This window comes from Nymphalis io, chromosome 18 (assembly GCF_905147045.1).
Source record: "Nymphalis io chromosome 18, ilAglIoxx1.1, whole genome shotgun sequence".
Classification (NCBI taxonomy): Eukaryota; Metazoa; Arthropoda; class Insecta; order Lepidoptera; family Nymphalidae; genus Nymphalis; species Nymphalis io.
Window position 1 is genome coordinate 5343323 of NC_065905.1, and position 21819 is coordinate 5365141.

A 21819-nucleotide genomic window follows, 5' to 3' on the forward strand; every position below is an offset into this window, starting at 1 on the left:
TACAATATAGGTAATACGAATATTAAAAGAGATTGTAGGCAAATCAGTTTCAATATTTATTACTTTGTTATTAGGCATTACAAAAACATTTAAACATTGGTTATGTAACCTTCATTTATAAGATAAGTTTCACAGAGATTTGTGTTCTCGAATTCCTTGAGAATATCTTTATCAAGATGACGATTGATGATTGCAGCGCATTGTGGATCCTTCGTAAGGTATGAAAATGGAACATTTAAATCATATTCAATTACTGGATTCTTAGAATAGCATTGCAAAGATGAATCTGTTTCATGATCATCAGGTGATTTGGAACGCATTGATACCAGTTGAGACTGAATGGCTCGCGATTCAGCGCTGGAGCTACGCAACTGAGCCACTCGTGAATATGTCGTTTCAATTAGCTCACGAGTAAATTGATTTGAATAACCAACTCGACCTCGAAGGTTTTGCACGCAACACTCAACTCTTTCTTGCCACGTCATAGAATTACTTAATACACAATCCAATTCTTTCGTATCGGCGCCAGTCATCAAAATAAAAATGTGCTTAATTACAGCAACTTGTAATGCTACATCAGTATCATACTCCTGTAGTTTATTATTGATTGTTTTGCAAATTTCATTTGGCGATCCTCCGATGCAGAAGACTGTACCAGTCCATCCTGAAAGTTAATTTATTAGAATATATTTTTACGAGTGTTTACAGATGCCGTAAATTAAAAGTACAAATTCTAAAATAAATATTTTTATTAACCTTTCTCTTCTAGTATAGCTGCCATTTTCAAGGCTATAAATACACCATATTCGTAGCCTAGCAGATAAAATCTTTTATGTAACTCCATCGCTTTTTTAGGCATTATCTAGAAAAAATGTGATTTTTTTGTTAATATTTGTTTTAAAAATGAAGACCAAAACATGTCCTAAGTTTTAACGAACCTCAACCAATCTTTCGGCTGTTTCACAGATACTCTCAGATTTTTCTAAGCCTGGCTGTAACAATAGAACTGGAAGCTTAAGTCGCTCACAGATTTTTTGGAACCGTTTATAATGTCCCTCGATCCCAGGCACTACACAGAGATATGTCTGACTCAACTCAAATTCTTGAGAATTCTGAAATTAAAAGATATAGTTAAGGAAAATTAACCAAAAAAACATTTCTTAAAGATTTAACAATATCTCAATGAACTACGATTATATGCACATAGACAATATATCGACGACTAATACGAAGTTGTCGTTGGCTAAGCTTTAATAGCTTGATGGCTGCCTAAAGATGTGAAAGGTGAACTCCTTATATAATATTTTGTCGGCCTCCAGTAACTCTCCTGACACAAACTCTTGGAAGGAATTTTTGAAAAGGGACGTTCTTAGCATTCTTTGAAAAAAACATCGTACCATTGCCGCATTTCTAGTAAGTGATGGCATAAATATCATTTTATTTGTAGCTTGAAGTTCATCTTTATCCACATAAGAGAAAAACGTCCACATTCCTTGCGTTTCTTCGTAATGTGTCTTTGATAAAACGCCTTTTTCTATCTCGATTAATCTAAAAAATGATTTATTATTATCGTTAGCTCAAATTCGAAAACAGTTCGCGATTGTTGTTAATATATTACTTGTATTACATATGTATATTTTTTCATTTCATTAACTCTTAATAAGATTGTCTGTTATCATTAATAATAAAATCTACATCAGGTACTAATAATACTTCAGATAATTAATAAGAAAATGTTTTTAAATCATTACAAGTCACTCCAATAATTTGGAAACTATGATTTCGACGCTGATTATTCGACTACTATGCTATAATTTTATTTTCTTTCTAAGATTTAAGTTTTGTTCTCAAACATTGTTTGTAATTTTATAGTTGTCAACTCATTGTGTACAAACTCCGCTTCTCAAGCACGTCACTTCTAACACTATGACACAATGAAATCAATGCTTTCAGACGAACACTTTAATTTTGCTTAAATAATACAAAAACAATAATGTATTCTATGTAATTTAAATATAAAAAACTATAGCGCCATTTCACATGCTACTAACGCCATCTATTATCACGTAACAAAAATCTATTAACATATGATAATACTTTTTACACCTAACACTATAAGCACCTCGACACATTGATATTATTATTGACACATTGATAGATGATCACATAATATCATCACACGCCTTCCGTACTCCAATTCTTGCTTAGATATTATTAAGTATGAAGGTATTTACTTACTCCCGAACAGTTAGATTCAAAATATTATCGCGAGAGCGAGATATATTGTAATAATCACATAAACAAGCTTGTATAGAATCCAACGATGATACGTCTATACCCAAATCTTTTAATGTCATAGAAAGATTTATATCGCTTAGATTAATATTTTTGCCGTTATTAAGATCTGAAAAAGAATGTTCATGTCAGCTACTTATTTTCTTGTATTCAAATTACAATATTTGTCTACACCAATTTTATTGATATCTTATTTATTAACATATTATCTTAACATAGTTGTTGGAAACGCATTTCAAAAAAAAAAAAATTTTAATTATTTTACTTAATTCATATGAGTAGGTAGACTGATAATCGGGCCACCTGGTGCCACATTATCGCCATATCATCGCCAATATATATTGGCACTTCAAATTGTCAAAACTCTACAAACTTTGAAAATGAAGATGGTATGTCAATTGTACTTGTAGTTACACTGGCTCACTCATCGCTTAAACCGAAACACAACAATAGTAAGAAAGTATTGCTGTTAGGCAGTAGAATATGTGATAAGTTGTACAAACCCAGCAAGGCATAAAACCCTACTAAGTAATGACGTACATTTATAATTTCGAGTATGGACAAATAAATAATTAATATTATTATTTACATATAGCATATATTTGATTATTCTAGAATTAAAATATATAAATTACCGGATATAGAGAATATACGTTCCAAGATCGATATTTTTATATCTGACCATTTAAGAGCAACCCCAGATATTTGAGGAGTGGTTAATGTGAACTCCAGAGCATCAATCGCATTTTGTACTGAGATTAGACCCTTGTGTCCAGTGCGTAAAGGATCATTGATCTGTAAACAAAGTTGTGCTTATATTTTTAAGGATAAGAATTTTTTCTTTAACTAAATTACAGTCGCAATGAACTTATAAACATATAGCTTTAGTTTCATAAGATTATATTCTAACAAAATAATACAATAATAATAATCATATCGATGTGAGATTCAATAGATACTCCTTGATTTTTGGAACGAAGTTCTTTTACGCGGCTTACAGTAGTGAAATGGCAGAAAATGTCGCATAACGAAATTGCGTTATGTCTCTTTCTCTTTATTACCGTTTCTTTCTATTTTATACGGCTGATGTGTAAACAAAAGTAAAATTAGTTAAAAAATAATAAAAGCATATATTCAAACTTAAAAAAATACACAAAATAAGAAGAAGTCAATGATAAATGTATAATGTTTTTGAAGTTTTATAAAATTCAATAATTTCGTTTTATTTCTGGCGGCAATAATTGGTACTACGATGTAATGGCACGATCTTTCTTAATAACCACTTATCGTATGTGATAGATGGCGTTCCCTTTTTTTCATGTATAACTAGCAAAATTCATTAATATAAAATATACATGTAAAGTAAATCTAAAGTTCCAAGAGACTAAATAAATAAACGAGAAACTAAAACAGCTTGCCTCTTTTTCATGTAGGTCAATATTATATTATAATATAAAATATTAATGCTTACTTAGATTAATGCAAATATTTGACATTTTAAAGAAAATATCTGTTTACATTTTTTCATGCATTTTTTTTGGTGTTTGATTTTCAGTGTTTCGAATATCATATATTGATCTCTATGTTCCAAATTATCATTTAAATGATTTTATTTTATAAATGACTAAAATACGAAATATATATTCCATTGAACTATTGGAAAATATTAGATTATTATTTATAAAGCTATTATTATTTCATTTATAGTAGACCCTGTTTTGATTATTTGAAACTTTTAAACACATTTTTGATGTTTTATTTATTGTTAAAATATTTAATTTACTGTGACAATATTCAAAATAAAATTCGTTAGAATTTATTTCATTATTTTGAATCAAATTTAATTATTTACACAATAAATAAAACATTATTCTATTTGAATTCTGTTAGCAACGCCTCCTGTGAAAAGAGTTAAAATAATGTTTGCTTATATTGATTGTTATATTACGGTTCTGTGTAATTGTGAAAAAATAAATTTAGTGAGTTGTGTTTTTTATATATAACTTATTTTCTTAAAAATGTGAAATGAATTTTATAAATTTAAATATTTTTTTAAACTTTGATTGGTGAGAGTTGAATAAAGGATGTGGAGGCGCTTTTTGGTGTAAAAAATACAGCAATATAATTAATTAAAATCTACATTTTTAAACACGTTTTGTGTCGAAAACATATCGCAAAGAACTTCGTCCCCCGACCACACAAATTATTATATTATATATTAAGCATATTTTTTGTTTTTTTTTTTTTTTTTTAAATTAAATAGTATAATTTAGCATCAAACATTCAGATATATTTTTATTCGTCCTTAGTGCAATTATAGTACAGTCTAAAACTTACGCCTTTTAGTTTTGGTAAGTTGATAATAGTCGGTATTTCATGACGTTGAAATTCGAAATTACATCTTTTTTCTTCATTTTTGCTATCAACTCTTATAATTGTAGAATACCTAAACATAAATTATTATTATGATATTTTGTGAACCTCAGTCACTTACGAATTACATTAGTAATCAGAAAACTGACCCAGAGCTGGTTGGGACCAAAAGGTATCTTTGATGATTAAACAGCAAATAATATCGTAAAATACTTTAAATGGAAAATTAAATGTTATATTTTCTAGATGTTTATCACAATATAATTTTATCATAATATGTTCTTACAGTAAATATGTTCACATTACTTTTAGGAATTTGAAAAACGGGTAGCGCACACACGCGGAGAAATTGCACTTACATATTTTTTTACCTTCTGTGGGAAAAGCCGTTACGGTTAGTGCCAGTAATAACAAGTTGAAGAATCGTTGAAGTAATAATAAAAACATATTTAATAATTTAAAATCCATGACTCACTTTAAATAGGGATTAAATTTCTGTTTCATCAATGTTAATTGTTTCAGTACATTCTCCATTTTAATGGCGTAATTGTCGTCAATGGCGATTAAATATACTCCTTCAATGGGTCCAAAGATACTAATCTTATCAAGCAATACACGAGCATTATCTGAATTTAAAACATCTTCGTAGTATATATTTACATTTACGCCTATCTTTTCCCAAGACCTAAAAAGTTTATAAATAATGTAAAATTAAAGAATAACATTAGTATTATCAAGAGCCAAAAATTACATCCAGTCAATTAATACCTTGTTTTAAATTCTAGTATATTCGAAGGGTTCTTCCACTGTAAAAATAGTTTCTTTGCTCCACGGCTTATAAGTCTCTCAATAAGATGTATTCCAAAAATGTCATCATCAGACACCACCAAATGATTAAATTCAGATGAACATTTTAGTCTAAAATATAATGGAAAGTATAAAACACAAAAAAACTAACAGAAAACCAATAGAAAATGGATTTACCAATACCTGGTTTGTACAATTGGTGATATTTGTTTGAGATCTAGCAAGACTCGTCCACGATGACGATTACCAGCTATAAGACGAAGGGCTTCGGGTGCGTCGTGTGCTCCATATGTAATGCGGGATAGAGGCCGTACATAACCTCGCGCTATACCCTCACTAACAAGAAGTTGCAAACGCTAAAACATTTACAAGTATCTTTATCATCATGCTCATTTTAATCGATATAGTTACACATAGGCGTTCATTAAATTGCTTAACAGATACCTTTAGAATTTCTATATTTTCTGATGAAAATATTGAAGTTATATCGACAGTAGTAAAACCTCTACTGAAGAACATGAAGGCCATTCCTAGGTTATAATCTTCTTGATCTTGTAGTATTGTTGTATCAATAGTGATTCCAGACGATCCACAGCATTTTAAAGTGGTCTGAAATGTATTTACTTAAATACCTTTAAATACTTTAAAAAATATTATTATTAGTAAAAAGGTCATCCATTAAATTGAAATTCTCGAAACATTAGTAAATTTTCGAAAAACAAAAAGTTTTTATTACCCTTTTCAAATTATACACAATAATTTTTATTCGTATAAAATATTAATATATAAATCTTACACTTCTTAGTTCTCCTTTAACATTAGATATTACGATATCACAGCCCTTTCCCTTTGTAATATTGAGCACCATATCACTGAAGCTATCATTACGTGAATTTCCAATATGATCATCTGAAATTAGCATTATATAAAATGGGTAAATATAAGATTGAAACATTACATTACAAGTAAGTAACATTTTCATAAATATTATGCTCACCTTTGAGTTCGGGAAATAATTTCCGAAGAAAAGATTTTTTGCTCATACTACTGACAGTAGTGAAAACTTCGCAGTCGTGCGCCAAAGCAATAGATATTACTGCTTGTCCTAAAGCCCCAGTTCCACCATGGACAAGAATGCGCATACCAGAATATAAATGACTCTTTATGCACTGTGATAAATAAATGATGTCTTAATACACTGATCTGGATTTTATATAAAACTCTAGTTATAATTACAAAATGACGTACCAAACAATATAATGCCAGGCAATATGCCAAAGGCACAGTAGCTGCGTCTTCCAAGTTCCAGTAATCTGGCACTGGCCACATCATATTCGGATGAACTTGAATTTTAGTACTAACAGCCCCATTCTCCACTAAGCCCATTACTCGAGAACCAGTTCTGAAATTAGTAGATTCGTTATTTTCTTATTTTTATTGTTAAGTACATGCTTTTAAATTTAAATTACCTCTCAACAATTCCACTAAATTCCATTCCACAGACATTTTGATTTTCATGTTTTGTAGATTTAATAATACCAGCAATTTTCTTTGCGTCTACAATACTTAAGCCGGCATAATGAACCTGAAAGCAATTTCTTTTTTGTTTTACAATTCGTTAAGCTCAATATTAATAGTGCCAAATACAAACACTTACCATGACTTTGATACCCGAGCCAGTAGGTTCTGAAACCTCTACCCATTTTAGGGAGTTTACGTCACTTGTATATTCTAAACTCATTCTTCCTTCAACGGTTGAAGTTTGAGGGATCGGTAGACAATATTCTCCGCCCATGACATCCTGAAATTGCATGATAAATATAAATCGAATTTAAGTTACATCGTTTCAATAATGTGTAATTTTATAATCATACTTACATCAACTACAATACCAAAGGCAAGGTCAGGACTACATAGACGTCCAGTCTCGAATTGATTTGACGTTTTATTAATCATTATTACAGAAATGTTTTTATTTGTCGTTTTCCTATAATCTTTCACAATATTTTTTAACATTGGTAATGGAGGGTAACATGACAATACAATCAAACTTTGTTTATCAGAGACACTGGTAATAGTAGAGAAAAGCATTGGTAGATCTGATTGCGAATTCACTGAAATTGTACTTATTTCTCGAGCATCTGTAGATGGTCTCCAACGTACAAGTTCTAAACGATTGTTTCCTGTGCTGTGAGCACAAACAACACGGTAAAGCAAAGATGGTCGTGGAATTGAATGTAAATTAGCGTTATCTTCTTTATTTATTATAAATGTATTCATATTGAGCATGCTATAAAGAGATCGGCACAGCTGTAAATAAAAAAAAAACAAAGATTAGATCCGCAAGACAATTCATTTTATTCATTCACATTTGATACCATTAGTTAAATATTGTCTTATTTAAATGCAAGGTTAATCAAAGCCACAATAAAAAAAAATGTATAAAACAAATCATTATACTCACATCGTTATCGATAGACAAGTTTTCTACATAGACAAGATCAACATTTTGTAAGGATGTATCGCTTAGAATTTTATTTCTGCTAACAATTCGAAATTTAATTTTTTTTTCAACAAATTTCCGAACGACTGCACTGAATCTTGAACTTGTCACGTCTTCTTTATAGGTGTTATTAATCTTTGTTATATTTATTAAATCTTTATTTGTATTATCAGCTGCCTCTTGAAGATAAATATCAAGCAACGTAGCCTCCTATAAAATAACCGTAGTTATATCAGGTTTGTCACTAAATACTTTATAATTGACCAATTTTTTTACACCAAAGAATATTTGACGTACATCAATAGCGGTAGTAGAAAAATGTGGTATAAATTTCAAAGTATCCATCGTTTCAGTGACGCCATTTGTTTTTGGTAAGTTTTGAAGTTGAACATTTTGCAAAAATACTCCTCCACACCTACAAAAAGTATTATTATTATTATTAACATGTCACAGCTTATTTTGCTAATATTATTTAAATAAAAAATTACTAATTTTAATGCCTTAAATCGTTTCTTTAGGAACGTATTACTACCTCACATATATCGAAAATAAAAATCAAATTGATTTATATTACCTTGTCGAATTGTTCAGTTTGTCGAGATGTGCAGTCATAAGTGTTGAACCACTTTCCATTGCACCATTGTTACTAATGTGACCGTCGACATTAATTTCAATATTTTTAATAAACTTAATTTGAGATGTAGTATTATGTGATTGTCTTAAAAAATTTAGTTGTAGCAAGCCGTCAATGAAAGTGTCCCAACTATCTCGCCATAATATCTTCGCCTTTGTAATCGACGCATTTGCACAATGAATACTTCGGAAATCACCACTATGAGAAAAAAATATCGTTTTTAATTTATAGAAAAAAATAGCGAATAATAATTCATTTAATACACGGGATACTGACAAGTAATTGTAATCCCTTATGTAGAGTAAATTATAAATATCTTCAGCATTAAGACTCGGTTCATTTTCAGTTGAGGCGTTATCGTTCAGCTTTGATTGACATTGATTTATATTATACTCTTTAATGAAACCACTGATGACCTCAGTTTTACCGTCCATAACCTTTAAGAAATGTGAATTTTATAGATACTTCTTATGGCGTATATTTATTTGAACTAATTTTAAGCAAAATATAACTTTTATACCAACTTCGTCGATACGTATGCTAAAAATAAGACACACAAATTTATTTCATTTTTAAATTAAAGTTCTAAGTGATAATATAATACCTCAAATTTTCCACTGCCTCTGTGTAACATAACATTCAACTGAATTAGGCGTTCATCGCTCAATATTGGCTGCGAATGGAATCTTACGTCTTTAAACTGTACTGATATTTTTTTCCTTTGCAGCCCTAAAGACATCACCAATGTATCCCACACCGCCACGAGAGCACTTGCAAATGGATAAACATTCTTTTCTATAAAAAAACCAGATTTATGACACATATTACATCTATTATAATATATCGTATTCTCAAGATCAAAAGCTCTACCTCTGATCACATGACCTCTTAAGTAACTATGTTCATCGTCGTGCACAGAGATAACAAAATTGCAAGAAGCTGACACTCTCTTATCGGCGGCCACGTACAATGGTATTTTCCTAAAAACAAATATTTAACAATACAATCAAACAAAAATACTAAACGTTCATCAAATCTTAACTTTCAAAGCATTTCAATTTCTAGAAATTTCAAAAATAACTGGACAAAGTATCAAGTCAATGTAGTAGTCAATGTAGTAGTCAACGTAGTAGTCAATGAGATAAACAATGAGAGAACGCATTAAATATCTGTAAATCGTTTGTTTAAGTGGCTTACCAATTTTCATCATGCACCCAGTCCACTAAATGTGAGAGCATCGGTGTACCGGTCGAAACGGGAAAATCAATTTTTGGATAAAGCGTTTTTATAACAGGATTAAATCCTACCATATACAGTCTGAAAAGAAAAAAAAAATGTTTTTTATTCATAGTATAAAATCACATAATTTTTTCATAAAAACTATATTTTTATTTTACCGATTTATCTAACTTCGTTTAATACAAAAATTTCCATCGATATACTTACTCGCCGATGGCTTTCAACAAATAGTTGATATTTTCTGAATTTCCACGTTGTGTCAATGATAAGTTCAGGCATGTTACTGGCAAAGATCGTTTAAGAATAGCCTGTAACAGACCATGAGGTGCTATTTCTACAAGCACAGCATTGGGAGGAATCAGCTTCAACGCCTCCTCAAAAAGCACAGGTCTCTGAGGAAAGTAATAATTATTATGTTATAAAATATGTAATATTATTTATGCTACAGTTATGCTACACTTATGCTACAGTTTAGGTAAAGGTAGACTTCTTATCTATTTACTTTTGTAGCTAGTATATTTATCAAAATTACATTATTCATTCATTACCATAAAAACCAGAGAGAAAACATATGAACTGAAAACATGTTCAGTTCCTATGATCTTTTGTTAAGTAGACTTATGATCTTTTGAAATAACTGTATTTGTGTATTTTACAACACTACATGTACACTTTTATCAGGTCTCAACAACGCACAGGTCGTCGTCCTTAAAGTACATAACACTAAGCCTTATAAATGACAAAGGATTTAATAATAAAAATGTAATTACTAGTAAATTGTTTGTATGATATTCCGCAGAAGAGTACATCGCAGAGGGTTCATTCCATTGATCTTGTGGTACCGATGTAGAAATCCACCGCTCAGAACGAAGCTTTGGTTCTTTAATAACCTTATTTAAATGTTCCAATAAACCAGGTCCTAAAAATGTAAGATAAAATTACGATAAAATCGTTTATCGTATCGTATTACATATAACCTTAGTAAATCATCTTTTATAATCAATTAATGTTTATTTGACTATAAACCTTTATAATGCATGGATGATACTATATTATGTTTGTTTGTGAGACAAAAATATTAATAGAAAAAATCTTAACAATTCAAAAGAAACGCTATATTGCACAATATAATTAGAATATCACTCAATGTAGTTAAATTAGTACATAAAATGTCCACATTTCGATTTAACTTGTAAGCATTTATATTGACATTAAACAAGACGATTTTGTTTACTGAAATGGTACTATACCTGCTTCAGCTATATATCTTGAATGATAAGCAATGTTAGAGCAAGCTACTTCCTTAGCGAATATTTTCTTAGAAGTCAATTCCGATATGAATGTCTTCATAATATCACTTGGTCCAGAAATAGTGCATGACGTAGAACTATTATGGCAAGCTACCTCAATTTCAGGAGGAAGCATTTTAAGTATCTAAAATATAATTTATATAAAATGTTATTGTTCATAAGTTGTGTTTATATATAGAAATGTCTCGTTGGTCAAGTGGCTATAAGGACGCAGATCCAGACGTCCTAGAGTATAACCACGGGTTAAGCTAAGTAAAGTTAGTGGGTCTTATATCGAGAAACTCTCAGAAGCATGAACTTCCGCCTTTTAGAGAGGACGTAAATCCATCGGTCTTCTCTTTCCTTTCTCTTGGACAGTTTCCGGTTGTATCAGCTTTGTCATCGGGTTATGAGAATGAGGGGATAGAGCATATTATATATATGTGCACAATGTGACAATACATAAGAATATATGTTGAGCTATGTTTAGATAAAAAATACATATATAATTTACTAAAAGCCCAGTTTGTAGGGTACCTTTTGAGGCAGATAACGTAGGGACAATATTAAAAGTAATCATTTATTATTTTAATCCTTACAAGTAAAAAAAATGGAATAAAATTATATAATACAAGCCTCTTGGTGGCCTTTGCCTACAGCGGCCATAGATCCAACAATGAATGGAGTCTGAATAGAAACGAGACCTCGGCTGTACGCAACCATAATCATTTCCTCCGCTGTAAAACAACCATCTGCGTATGCACATCCCAATTCTCCTACACTGTGACCTGCAAAATTGATACTCGCAAGTTTACTTTATAATTTTTATTTAAGAGTGAATATAGAGATATTATATCAAAGCCATACTCTTGTTTATTTAAACTACTTATTGAGATCAGAAGAAGCCTTTGTCTAGCAATTGGACATTTACAAGCTGTTCTTTTTTTTTTAAATATAAAGCATACAAAGGCGACCTTATCTTTCTACGAGTGCAAAACTAGTGCAGTATAAGAATTTTTTTTTTATAGAATAGGAAGGTGGACGAGCATATGGGCCACCTGATGGTAAGTGGACACCAAACGCCCTTAGACATTGGCATTGTAAGAAATGTCAACCATCGCTTATAGCCAATGCGCCACCAACCTTGGGAACTAAGATTTTATGTCCCTTGTGCCTGTAATTACACTGGCTCACTCACCCTTCAAACCGAAACACAACAATATCAAGTATTGCTGTTTTGCGGTAGAATATCTGATGAGTGGGTGGTACGTACCCAGACGAGCTTGCACAAAGCCCTACCACCAGTAAAATGTCTTTATACGTCACCATCACCATCATAAGCTTGCCTTTATCCCATTTATTTGCAGTCGGCACATTGGTAATCGTGCATGTTTAGATATTCGAAAAAAATATTAAAATGGATCTTTTTTGTGCTCACCTATAACCTTGTCTGGGAATATTTCTAGTTTTTTGAGTATATCAGTAAGTCCTATCTGTATTGCCGCATTACCAACAAACGAATTTAAAATATTGTCAAAGGTTTTCGGATCGGGTGAAGTTATAATTTTAACTATATCCACACCTTTTGGCTCCAAAACTGAATGGCAACTATAATACATTGAAAGATTATAACATTATTTAACTTAACATATTTGTAAATTACTATAAATAATCATTAGAGGTTGAATAAAATTCCCCATTTATTGAATTATATTTAATTCCAGATTTTTCTAATGTAATAGATACTTCTTGGTTTCGAAGTCTTTATAAATAAATTTAGAACATGATATCCTAATTTTAAAACTGACAGTAATAAAACAAGGAATGTTGGTTGTTATACAATATGTGTGGACTTATTGTAATTGCTGTTTCTTAAAACATGGAGAAAAATAATAATTGTAAACTGGTCGTATTGATAATTATTTAAAGTTACCGTTAACCTAAAGTTGTGGCTAAAATATAATATAAAAATTATTATTCAAAACCATAGATTTTCCACCATTTTCGTTTATATTATCTCAGATCTTTGCTTAGCGTTCTGGCGTTTTTGCATGAATTCAACACAGCAATTAATCGAAACTTTTTTACTTTAGTTTTGTTTAGACAATTATAGCGAATAACACAAATATCAATAAAATATGGATATAATATGTAATATTACCGTTGAATAGCAGCAGCAAAAGTTGGTATACGCATGAGCTCTGTACCCATGCCCGCCCATTGGGAGCCCATTCCGCTGTAAACAAACCATAGCGGTCGTGTTGCGTCGTCGAAATAGCCTTTTTTTTCGCATAAACTAATCGTTTCATTATTATCATTAGTGGCTGTAGGATTGAAAAATATTTTAAGTAATGTTTGCATCTTTTGTGGTATAGCTTAACAAGTGGTTAGGTTATATATAGTCAAATTAACTGACACTACTAAAATTAACTTTATTTTACTTCGGATCGGTGCAGTGTGCTTATCTTTTCTATTCCTATCAACAAAATTCTCAGTTACACCCAAATTTTTCCTTACTCAGTTACATTGCACATGTCATCGCTCGCACAGTCTTTTTATATTATCTTCTTCTTGAAGATTGCGGTTTCGAACCCAGGCAACAACTGAGTTGTAATATGTTTAATTTGAGTTTATGATTAATTTCGCACTTATCGGTGAAGGAATTCGCGAGGAAACCTGCATGTGTCGAATGAAAATCAGTATTGCGGAACCAACTTGGTGAAATAAGCTTCAAAGTTTCTCCTCAATAACACAGGAGGCCTAAGCCTGGCAGTGCCTACGGACACAGGCTGTTACTTTACTTATTACTTTCATTTATTGTAACACTTAATTACTTCCTCATACCTAAAATTGTAAATCCGCGACCAATATGAGCTGATATTCTTTTTTCATGGATGTTATGAAGTAAGGCTAGTTCTTCGGGATCAATGGGACGAGTTTTCAGATCTTTCAAAATAACTTGCACTGAACTTTCTTGACGCCCAGAGATGGTTACTAAATAAGGAATAGTTGTCTTGTAACGGTTGAGATCCTATGCAGAAAATTTGATTAAATAAAATAATATTTCTTTTTAATATATAAATTTCGAATTTAGTATTAAAATATATCCTTTTTCACCTTTTGAACATTATGTCCTTTTAATAAAACATGAGCATTAACTCCGTTATACGAATAACTATTAATAGCGGCATAGGAAGGGTCCATCGGGTGATGTTCAGTTACTATTTGAATACGTCCTTCTTTAACCGCATCAACGTCCTGCCTTGGAGTATCACAATGTAGATTTGATGCCAGTTTACCGTTGTTGTATCCAAGCAAAACCTGTACAAAATTAAACAATCAAAATGCAAAAAATATATGTATATAAACTTATTTCCAAATTTAATAAGTACGAATAAAAAAGATAACGATTGCGATAAAACAATAAAACATGAAACTAATTATTACTGTAAAATTAGTACGTTATACCTCGGTATATATCGTAAATCTGTATAAACGTAATAAGTGAAGCCAAAAAAATACATAAAAATATATATTTAGAACCTTAGTAATAGCTGAAATTCCTGACGCGCTTTCCGAATAACCAATATTAGATGTTACACATCCAACAAAAAGTGGATCATCTCTTCCTTTGCAAAACACCTCACTTAATACTTCGAGTTCGGCTTTGTCAGCATCCGGTATACCTAACACCACACGAATAAACGTCACAGGCTATATTAATAATTATCCAACATATTCACGCAACAGAATAATAAAATAAATGAGTGCCATTCAAGGGACACCCGGCAAATGTGAAACATTGAAATTAATGGTTATTGAAAGAATGTGCAACTAAAGAACAGCAATAAATAAATATGAAGCTTAATAAATAAAAATATATAATTTCGTTGATGTATTAATTATATATCCGTAACACCGTAACAGCCTGTGAATGTCCCACTGCTGGGCTAAAGGCCTCCTCTCCTCTTTTTGAGGAGAAGGTTTGGAGCTTATTCCACCACGCTGCTCCAATGCGGGTTGGTAGAATTCACATGTGGCAGAACTTCAGTGAAATTAGACACATGCAGGTTTCCTCACGATGTTTTCCTTCACCGTAAAGCACGAGATGAATTATAATCACAAATTAAGCACATGAAAATTCAGTGGTGCTTGCCCGGGTTTGAACCCACGATCATCGCTTAAGATTCACGCGTTCTTACCACAGGGCCATCTCGGCTTTTTTTATATATTATATAATAAATAATACAAGCGTCAATCACACAAGGAAGTAGAGAGAGGGCTATGTCGTTTGCCGTTAAAGCATTTGAATCAGCCTCCAAATCGTGCCAATAGATGTTTCACATCAAAAATATTAAAAAATAATAACTTAATTACGTGTGTACTTACATAGAAACTTCATGCAAGTTTATTTTATAGTAAACGAAAATGTAGACTGGTTGCCGGACTTAAAGTTCTATTTTAAAGGGATGATTCGATTATTTCTTTTATTTGTTTTATTGTACTTACCAGAGCCAAAAGCCTCAACGTACTTTACAGCTTGAGGTGGAACATTTGCTTCATTGTAAAAATTATTCAAAAAATTAATTGTATCAGATGGACTACGGTAAAACCCATAGTTAGGACCTTTTTCTCCTTTAGATAAAGACGTGAATTGAGATTTCACATGTACAACTTCAGCGTACACTCTGAAATATTGTATGTATAATTATAACAATATAACTCAAAAAAACTCAGTGTAAATATCGTTTTTGATTAAAATTAAACGTTATATACAAATAATACCTAAGGGCATCCTTAGCTCTCTGAAGAAAAAGAACACCGACGGCTTCAGACTTTACACATCCATTAGCTTTGGCATCAAAAGATCTGACTTTGCCATCTGGACTTAACAGTTGGGCTCTGAAAACAACAGAAAATAAAAAATTAAAATATTCTTATTATACAATTAATTCTTATATTTTATTCAGGCTCTTTGCATTTTTGAATAGATATTTTACCAGTTTTCTCCAAAAAAATTCACCACAAATTCGGGTTGTAGCAAGCGACACTGACACATTTCATTATGTTTTTTTATGCTATAGACAGGCGGACGAGTAACTGGGGATGGTAAGTGGTCACCACCGCCCATAGACATTGGCGATGTAAGGAATAATAACCATCGCCAATTATTATAATATTATAATCGACATTACATCGCCAATGTACCAAGAGCCTTGGGAACTGAGATGTTGTCCCTTGTGCCTGTAATGGTACACTGGCTTACTCACCCTTAAAACCGGAACGCAACAATACTAAGTATTGCTGCTTAGCGGCAGAATATCTGATGAGTGGGTATGATATGTGGTACCTACCCAGATGAGCCTGCACAAAGTCTTACCTCCAGGTAATAAAGCAACATTTGCAAATTAGCTTTGCTGTAATCAGATGAAACTACTACCGTAATCATATGAAGCTTACCTATTATAATGAACAATACTCTGCGGATGTAAGCAAATACTCGAAGCAGCAACTAACGCGGCTTCACATTCACCACGGAGTATTGCTTGGTATCCTGATACCAACGCTGCAAAAGTGCTGCAACAGGCTTGATCAATGCATAGTGATGGACCTTTTGCATTCAACCAGTAGGAAATACGATTCGCGAACATACTCTTATTACATCTGAAAATTAATAGAGTAAGAAATCATACAGTTTTTTATATTTTATATATAAGGGAGGTAATTCTGATAAAATACAAATATACCCACCCGATAAGACCAAATCCATTCCTTGATGATTCATCGAAAAAGGAAGCCTTTTCGGTCTCAGAGAAACCACATCCGAGGTAAACACCAGTTTTCATTCCGTCAAGTTGCTGCGGGCTAATACCTACAAAAAAAAACTTAAAAGTCTAGGGTTTTTTAAAATAAATGTAGTTATCATTCTTTTATCATTCATTCTAGTGCCAAACAATGTATATTTCGGTTTGAAGGGTTATTGAGCGAGTGCATTTATATAGGTACAAGGAATATATCTTAGACCCCATGGTTGGTGATGCATTGACATTGGAAGCAATGGCTTGCGTATGAAACAATGCCAATACCTATGCACAGTACACACCATTACATTAGGCTGGGTCTTATAAATCGTCGGCCTAATATTCAAAATAACCATGATCCATTTTATAAGATTTCTATTCTTTGATTTAACATATTATGAAGTCTAGTTCTATTCATCATACCTGCGTCATAAATAGCCTGATATGCTTGCTCTAAGATTTTACGGGACATTGGGTCCATCCTTTGGCTGAGACGATAATGCACCTTAAAGAACTGAGCATCGAATAGTTCTAGGTCAGGCACTTTTCCAATAAATGGTACCATCTCGGGATGTTCATATTTCCAGCGACAGTTTTCAGACGATATCGGGTACTCCTGCATTAATAAAAAATTGTGAACATTAACGTTGCATTTATTACATTTATCTTGTGAATTTTAATCTAATTGTAGCAAGTATTTATCTCACTTTATCGCTTAACTAAACAAAAATCTCATTTATTTATTGTTATTGAACAATGCTCATTTTCTAATAATGTGTACAATCGGATGAGAGGAATGATCGCATGACGAATTTCCCTCACATGAAAACATCTAAAATTCTAACGACGATTTCCAGATTTTATTATCGCGTAATCTTTAGAACATTACACTATTATTAACATTTTAAAAAAGCTAAAGATGTAATAAGACACCATAAAGATTATATATTCTATTTTATAATTATAATTACTTACAAGTACTGAATATGTGACATCATAAAATGTAAATACTATATCGGCGTAAAAAATATTTATTTTTTTCATCTACTAACCTTATTGTAAAGGATATTGGATAGTTCTTTTACATTGCGACTTCCTGGAAAAAGACCTGCGACCCCAGATATGACAATTCTTTTGTCCTGGTCCGGCTTACCCTCAAAAGATGGCATCTTCAATTTTTTTTAATATTTAGTTATTATTTGATTATCAACTGAAAACTGCGTCAATTTGTATAAAATAAAAACTAAATACGTATTAATAAAAACAATTCCAATATCAATTTTTTTTATGACGTCAAAGTATAACATGTATAATCGTGATAGGTAAAATTAGTGTACCCTTAATTTGAAAATAGATGTCGGGTATCAAATCTTAACTAAATAAGTCTTAATCTTAATAATAAAACTTAATCAAATAAGAGTTCTTATTTAAAAAAATACTTAACATTGAAAATATGAACACATAAATGTACCAATATGAAACTAGAATTGAATAGAATAGAGAATTGTTTCAAAAAATTGTTTTTTTAAGAAAAAAAAATATTAATAAGTAATTCACCTCAATCGCGTTTCGTAGGGTTTAATCCTTGATCGACTACAATAAAATTAATTTCGTAAATGATTTTATATTTTACATGAACACATAATTATATACTTGCACTTTAATTAGCATTTATAAATGATAAAAAACAATTCACTTGACCTTATTCATGTTGCATTGTCATATTGGCTTTAACCCGCTACTTCGTTTAGTAAAATAGTACTTAATAGTACTAAAAAGTACTATTTTACTTAAGTTTTTTAAGGTTTATAAAATGTGTATATTAATGTTTACCAAAATACAGTTTATTTAATAGTTTACGTAAATAAAAAATAATGTACAGTAGTAAATTAAATGGCCCACTCACATTCATTTATGAATAAAGTTGATAATCAGTAACTGTGATGTAAGAAAAGATTAACTAGGGACATTATTTGCATTGAATTCCTCTTCACTGACATTCGGCCACGAGGGCAAATATGAAAGACTTGTCAACTGTGCAAGAGAAATGATATTGTTTGCGCACCCACAGGTGTACTTTATATTTCAACACTCATAAACCAACAGGACGGCAATCAAACACGACTGACATCAGGCACAGGCTTTACGTGGTTTCCGACCACTGCCAACTTTTTAACTCCAGGCTGATACTGAAAATTTATCAACAGAAAAACTGCGCTGAAGATAAATTAGGCGATCCGTTAATTGAAAAAAGATTTGAGTTTTGTGATTGATGTTGATGGTTACTGATCCCCTAATAGTATTTCTTATCACACGAAAAATTTGATATTAAAGGAAAATGTAAATAAAAAAAAATAAAATTTGCTTTTTTAACTAATATAACTGTAATCTTACTGCCTTATTTACTTGAATATTGATTATATATATTTTATTTTGCATACAATACAAATGATAAATTAAATCGCATAGTTACTTAACCTTTTACAGATTTCGAATAATTTATTATTATTCAACGAGGAATAATTCACTACTTAAAACGTGATATTTACTTTAAAAAATATTTTATAAGGTATAAACTCCGGAACAATACTGTCGTAGGAGTATTTTTAATGTTTTTTTTTATGTAATGTTGTATAATTCAGTAACTTCTAAGGTATTATGATTTCACCAGGTAATATAAAATGAGATGAACACAGATAAGCCACTTCGGGAAAATGCCCTGTTTCTTAATGAAATTTGGAACTTATTTTCAACAAAGCAGCGGCTTTGCGAGTTATAATTATTTCGACGAATGTAGGTTAGCATTTGATTTTTTCCTTTGAAGCCGAAAGCGAGGTGAATTAAAAAACAATTAACAAATATTAAAACGACTTAAGAAATAGTAGAAATTGCTATAAATAGTAAGTGTGACGTCCAAATTATGTAAATATTATGTTTCAAGTCGCAAAATGGATGTATGCAACTTCGTTTATTGTGTCAAGAAAACGAGGAGCACTTACTTCCCTTGATTGACTCGAAACGTCAAGCCACTTTAAATTTTCGCCTTAACCCTTGCGATGCGACGCGTAAAGATCTCACGAAGGCAAAAGCCTCACTCCAGCGTAGCACGCGCTTCTTTGTAAACGCGTATTGGACGTGCGCAAACGCGAGGGATATTGGCGGGGTGTACGCTGGCATCAAAAGAGCTCTTGGACCTACTCCAAAAAAGACGGCACCTCTCAAGGAAACCGACGGTTCTGTTATAACAGACAGCACCCGTCAGATGGCAAGATGGGTAGAATACTACAAGGGGCTCTACTCGTGCCCAGTGGATATTCAGCCAGAAGCAGTGGAGCTTGTCCCGAATCTGGCAACTTGGCACGAGCTAGACGTTGCACCCACAGTAGAGGAACTTTATCTGGCCGTCAAGAAGCTCAAATGCGGAAAGAGCCCCGGAAAAGACGATGTTGTCACCGAAGACGTCAAGCTTGAGTGCCTCTTGCCCATCCTTCATAACCACCTGGCTAAGTTCTGGGAAGAAAACTACGTCCCTCAGGATATGCGAGATGCTAACATCGTCACTCTTTATAAAGGCAATAGCGATCGTGGCGACTGCAACTGTTACCGCGGAATATCTCTTCTTAGCATCGTCGGTAAAGCCCTTGCCAGGGCCATTTTAGGCAAACTACAAAGGCTCGCCGACCGCGTATACCCTGAGGCACAATGTGGTTTTAGGTCTCAACGGTCAACTGTCGACATGATATTTTCACTCAGACAGCTACAAGAAAAGTGTAGGGAACAACATACCCCCCTAGTCATTGCATTTGTAGACCTAAACAAGGCTTTTGACTCCGTGAGCAGAGAGGGGTTGTACTCGGTTCTTGTCAGAGTTGGAGGCCCCCCAAAACTTCTAAGGATAGTGCAATCGTTCCACGAAGGTATGGAAGTCACCGTCCTGCACAATGGCAACACATCCACGCCATTCGACGTACGCCGTGGTGTTCGTCAAGGTTGTGCACTGGCCCCCACCTTGTTCGGAATATTCTCCTCGGTGCTTCTGAAGGTTGCTTTTGGAGATGAACAGCAAGGCGTCCACTTACACACGCGAACCGATGGTAGGCTATACAACATCTCAATGCTGAAATCCAAACGCCACAGGGAGGACCTATTTGTAGATAGTCTCCTCTTCGCTGACGACGTTGCCTTCGTTGCTCATGACCAAGCTCAACTCCAGAGTCTAATGGACAAATTTGCCAGAGCGTGCGACCTCTTTTCAATGTCCATAAACTGCAAGAAGACCGTTATTTTAGCGCAAGGATGTTTAGAGCAACCAGTCATCTTGCTTAACGGTGCACCTTTACAGGTGGTTAACAAATTTTGCTACCTTGGGTCGCATTTGTCGAGCAATCTCTCGCTTGATGCAGAGATCGACTTCCGCATCGGCAAAGCAGCCTCTATATTCGGGAGGCTCTGTACAAGGGCTTGGGATAACAGACACCTTACGGTAAAAACGAAAATGCTTGTTTACCAATCATGTGTCCTAAGCACACTCTTGTATGGAGCAGGAACGTGGACAACGTACGCAAAACAAGAACGCCGACTAAACACATTTCACTTACGCTGTCTTCGGAATATTCTGGGCATCACATGGCAGGATCGCGTGACAAACGAGTCTGTTCTAGGCGAGGCACAGCTGCCTAGCATCACGGCCATTTTAAAAAAAAAAACGGTTACGGTGGCTGGGACATGTGCATCGAATGGAGCAGACTCGTCTTCCAAGGCAAATACTACTGGAAGAGGTTGTGGATGCAAAGAGGTCTGTTGGGCGGCCTATGCTCCGTTACAAAGATTGCGCTAAGCGTGATATGGTTGCGTTTAACATCCCTAGCAAACGATGGG

At 32.8% G+C, this 21819-nt stretch overlaps 1 protein-coding gene across 3 annotated transcripts; it reads right to left on the reverse strand.

Annotated features, from left to right (window-relative positions):
• Window positions 1–32: 32 nt before the first annotated feature.
• LOC126775270 (fatty acid synthase-like) lies at window positions 33–18570 on the reverse strand. Of its 3 annotated transcripts, none has more exons than XM_050497079.1 (40): window positions 18499–18570; window positions 17994–18151; window positions 17365–17557; window positions 16892–17012; window positions 16601–16804; window positions 15926–16042; window positions 15650–15828; window positions 14684–14826; window positions 14258–14461; window positions 13985–14171; window positions 13302–13464; window positions 12579–12748; window positions 11777–11928; window positions 11102–11285; window positions 10622–10770; window positions 10059–10243; window positions 9810–9929; window positions 9483–9592; window positions 9217–9407; window positions 8889–9049; window positions 8553–8810; window positions 8276–8393; window positions 7940–8188; window positions 7354–7785; window positions 7133–7276; window positions 6945–7060; window positions 6724–6877; window positions 6473–6644; window positions 6272–6384; window positions 5920–6084; window positions 5659–5831; window positions 5437–5586; window positions 5144–5353; window positions 4633–4741; window positions 2931–3090; window positions 2239–2404; window positions 1398–1548; window positions 939–1112; window positions 757–862; window positions 33–664 (listed from the first exon to the last, which is right to left on the reverse strand). In XM_050497079.1, the coding sequence occupies exons 2-40, from the start codon at window positions 18108–18110 to the stop codon at window positions 90–92; spliced, it is 6945 nt and encodes a 2314-aa protein (XP_050353036.1). In that variant the 5' UTR covers window positions 18111–18151; window positions 18499–18570; the 3' UTR covers window positions 33–89. The 3 variants fall into 3 exon arrangements, with proteins under 3 accessions (XP_050353036.1, XP_050353037.1, XP_050353038.1); XM_050497080.1 differs by having other exon boundaries at window positions 17994–18158; window positions 18499–18546; XM_050497081.1 differs by having other exon boundaries at window positions 17994–18110; window positions 18499–18511.
• Window positions 18571–21819: the final 3249 nt, after the last annotated feature.

Bases quoted from the DNA above. Each gene is read 5' to 3' on its own strand.
- LOC126775270 (XM_050497079.1), bottom strand. From the start codon at position 18,110: ATGCCATCTTTTGAGGGTAAGCCGGACCAGGACAAAAGAATTGTCATA. The intron at 7,277-7,353 runs GTAAGTATGATT...ATGCAATTTCAG, and splicing joins CCTTTGGTATTGTAGTTGAT to GATGTCATGGGCGGAGAATA. The intron at 5,354-5,436 runs GTATTAATTGAC...TAAACTTTTTAG, and splicing joins ATACTAGAATTTAAAACAAG to GTCTTGGGAAAAGATAGGCG.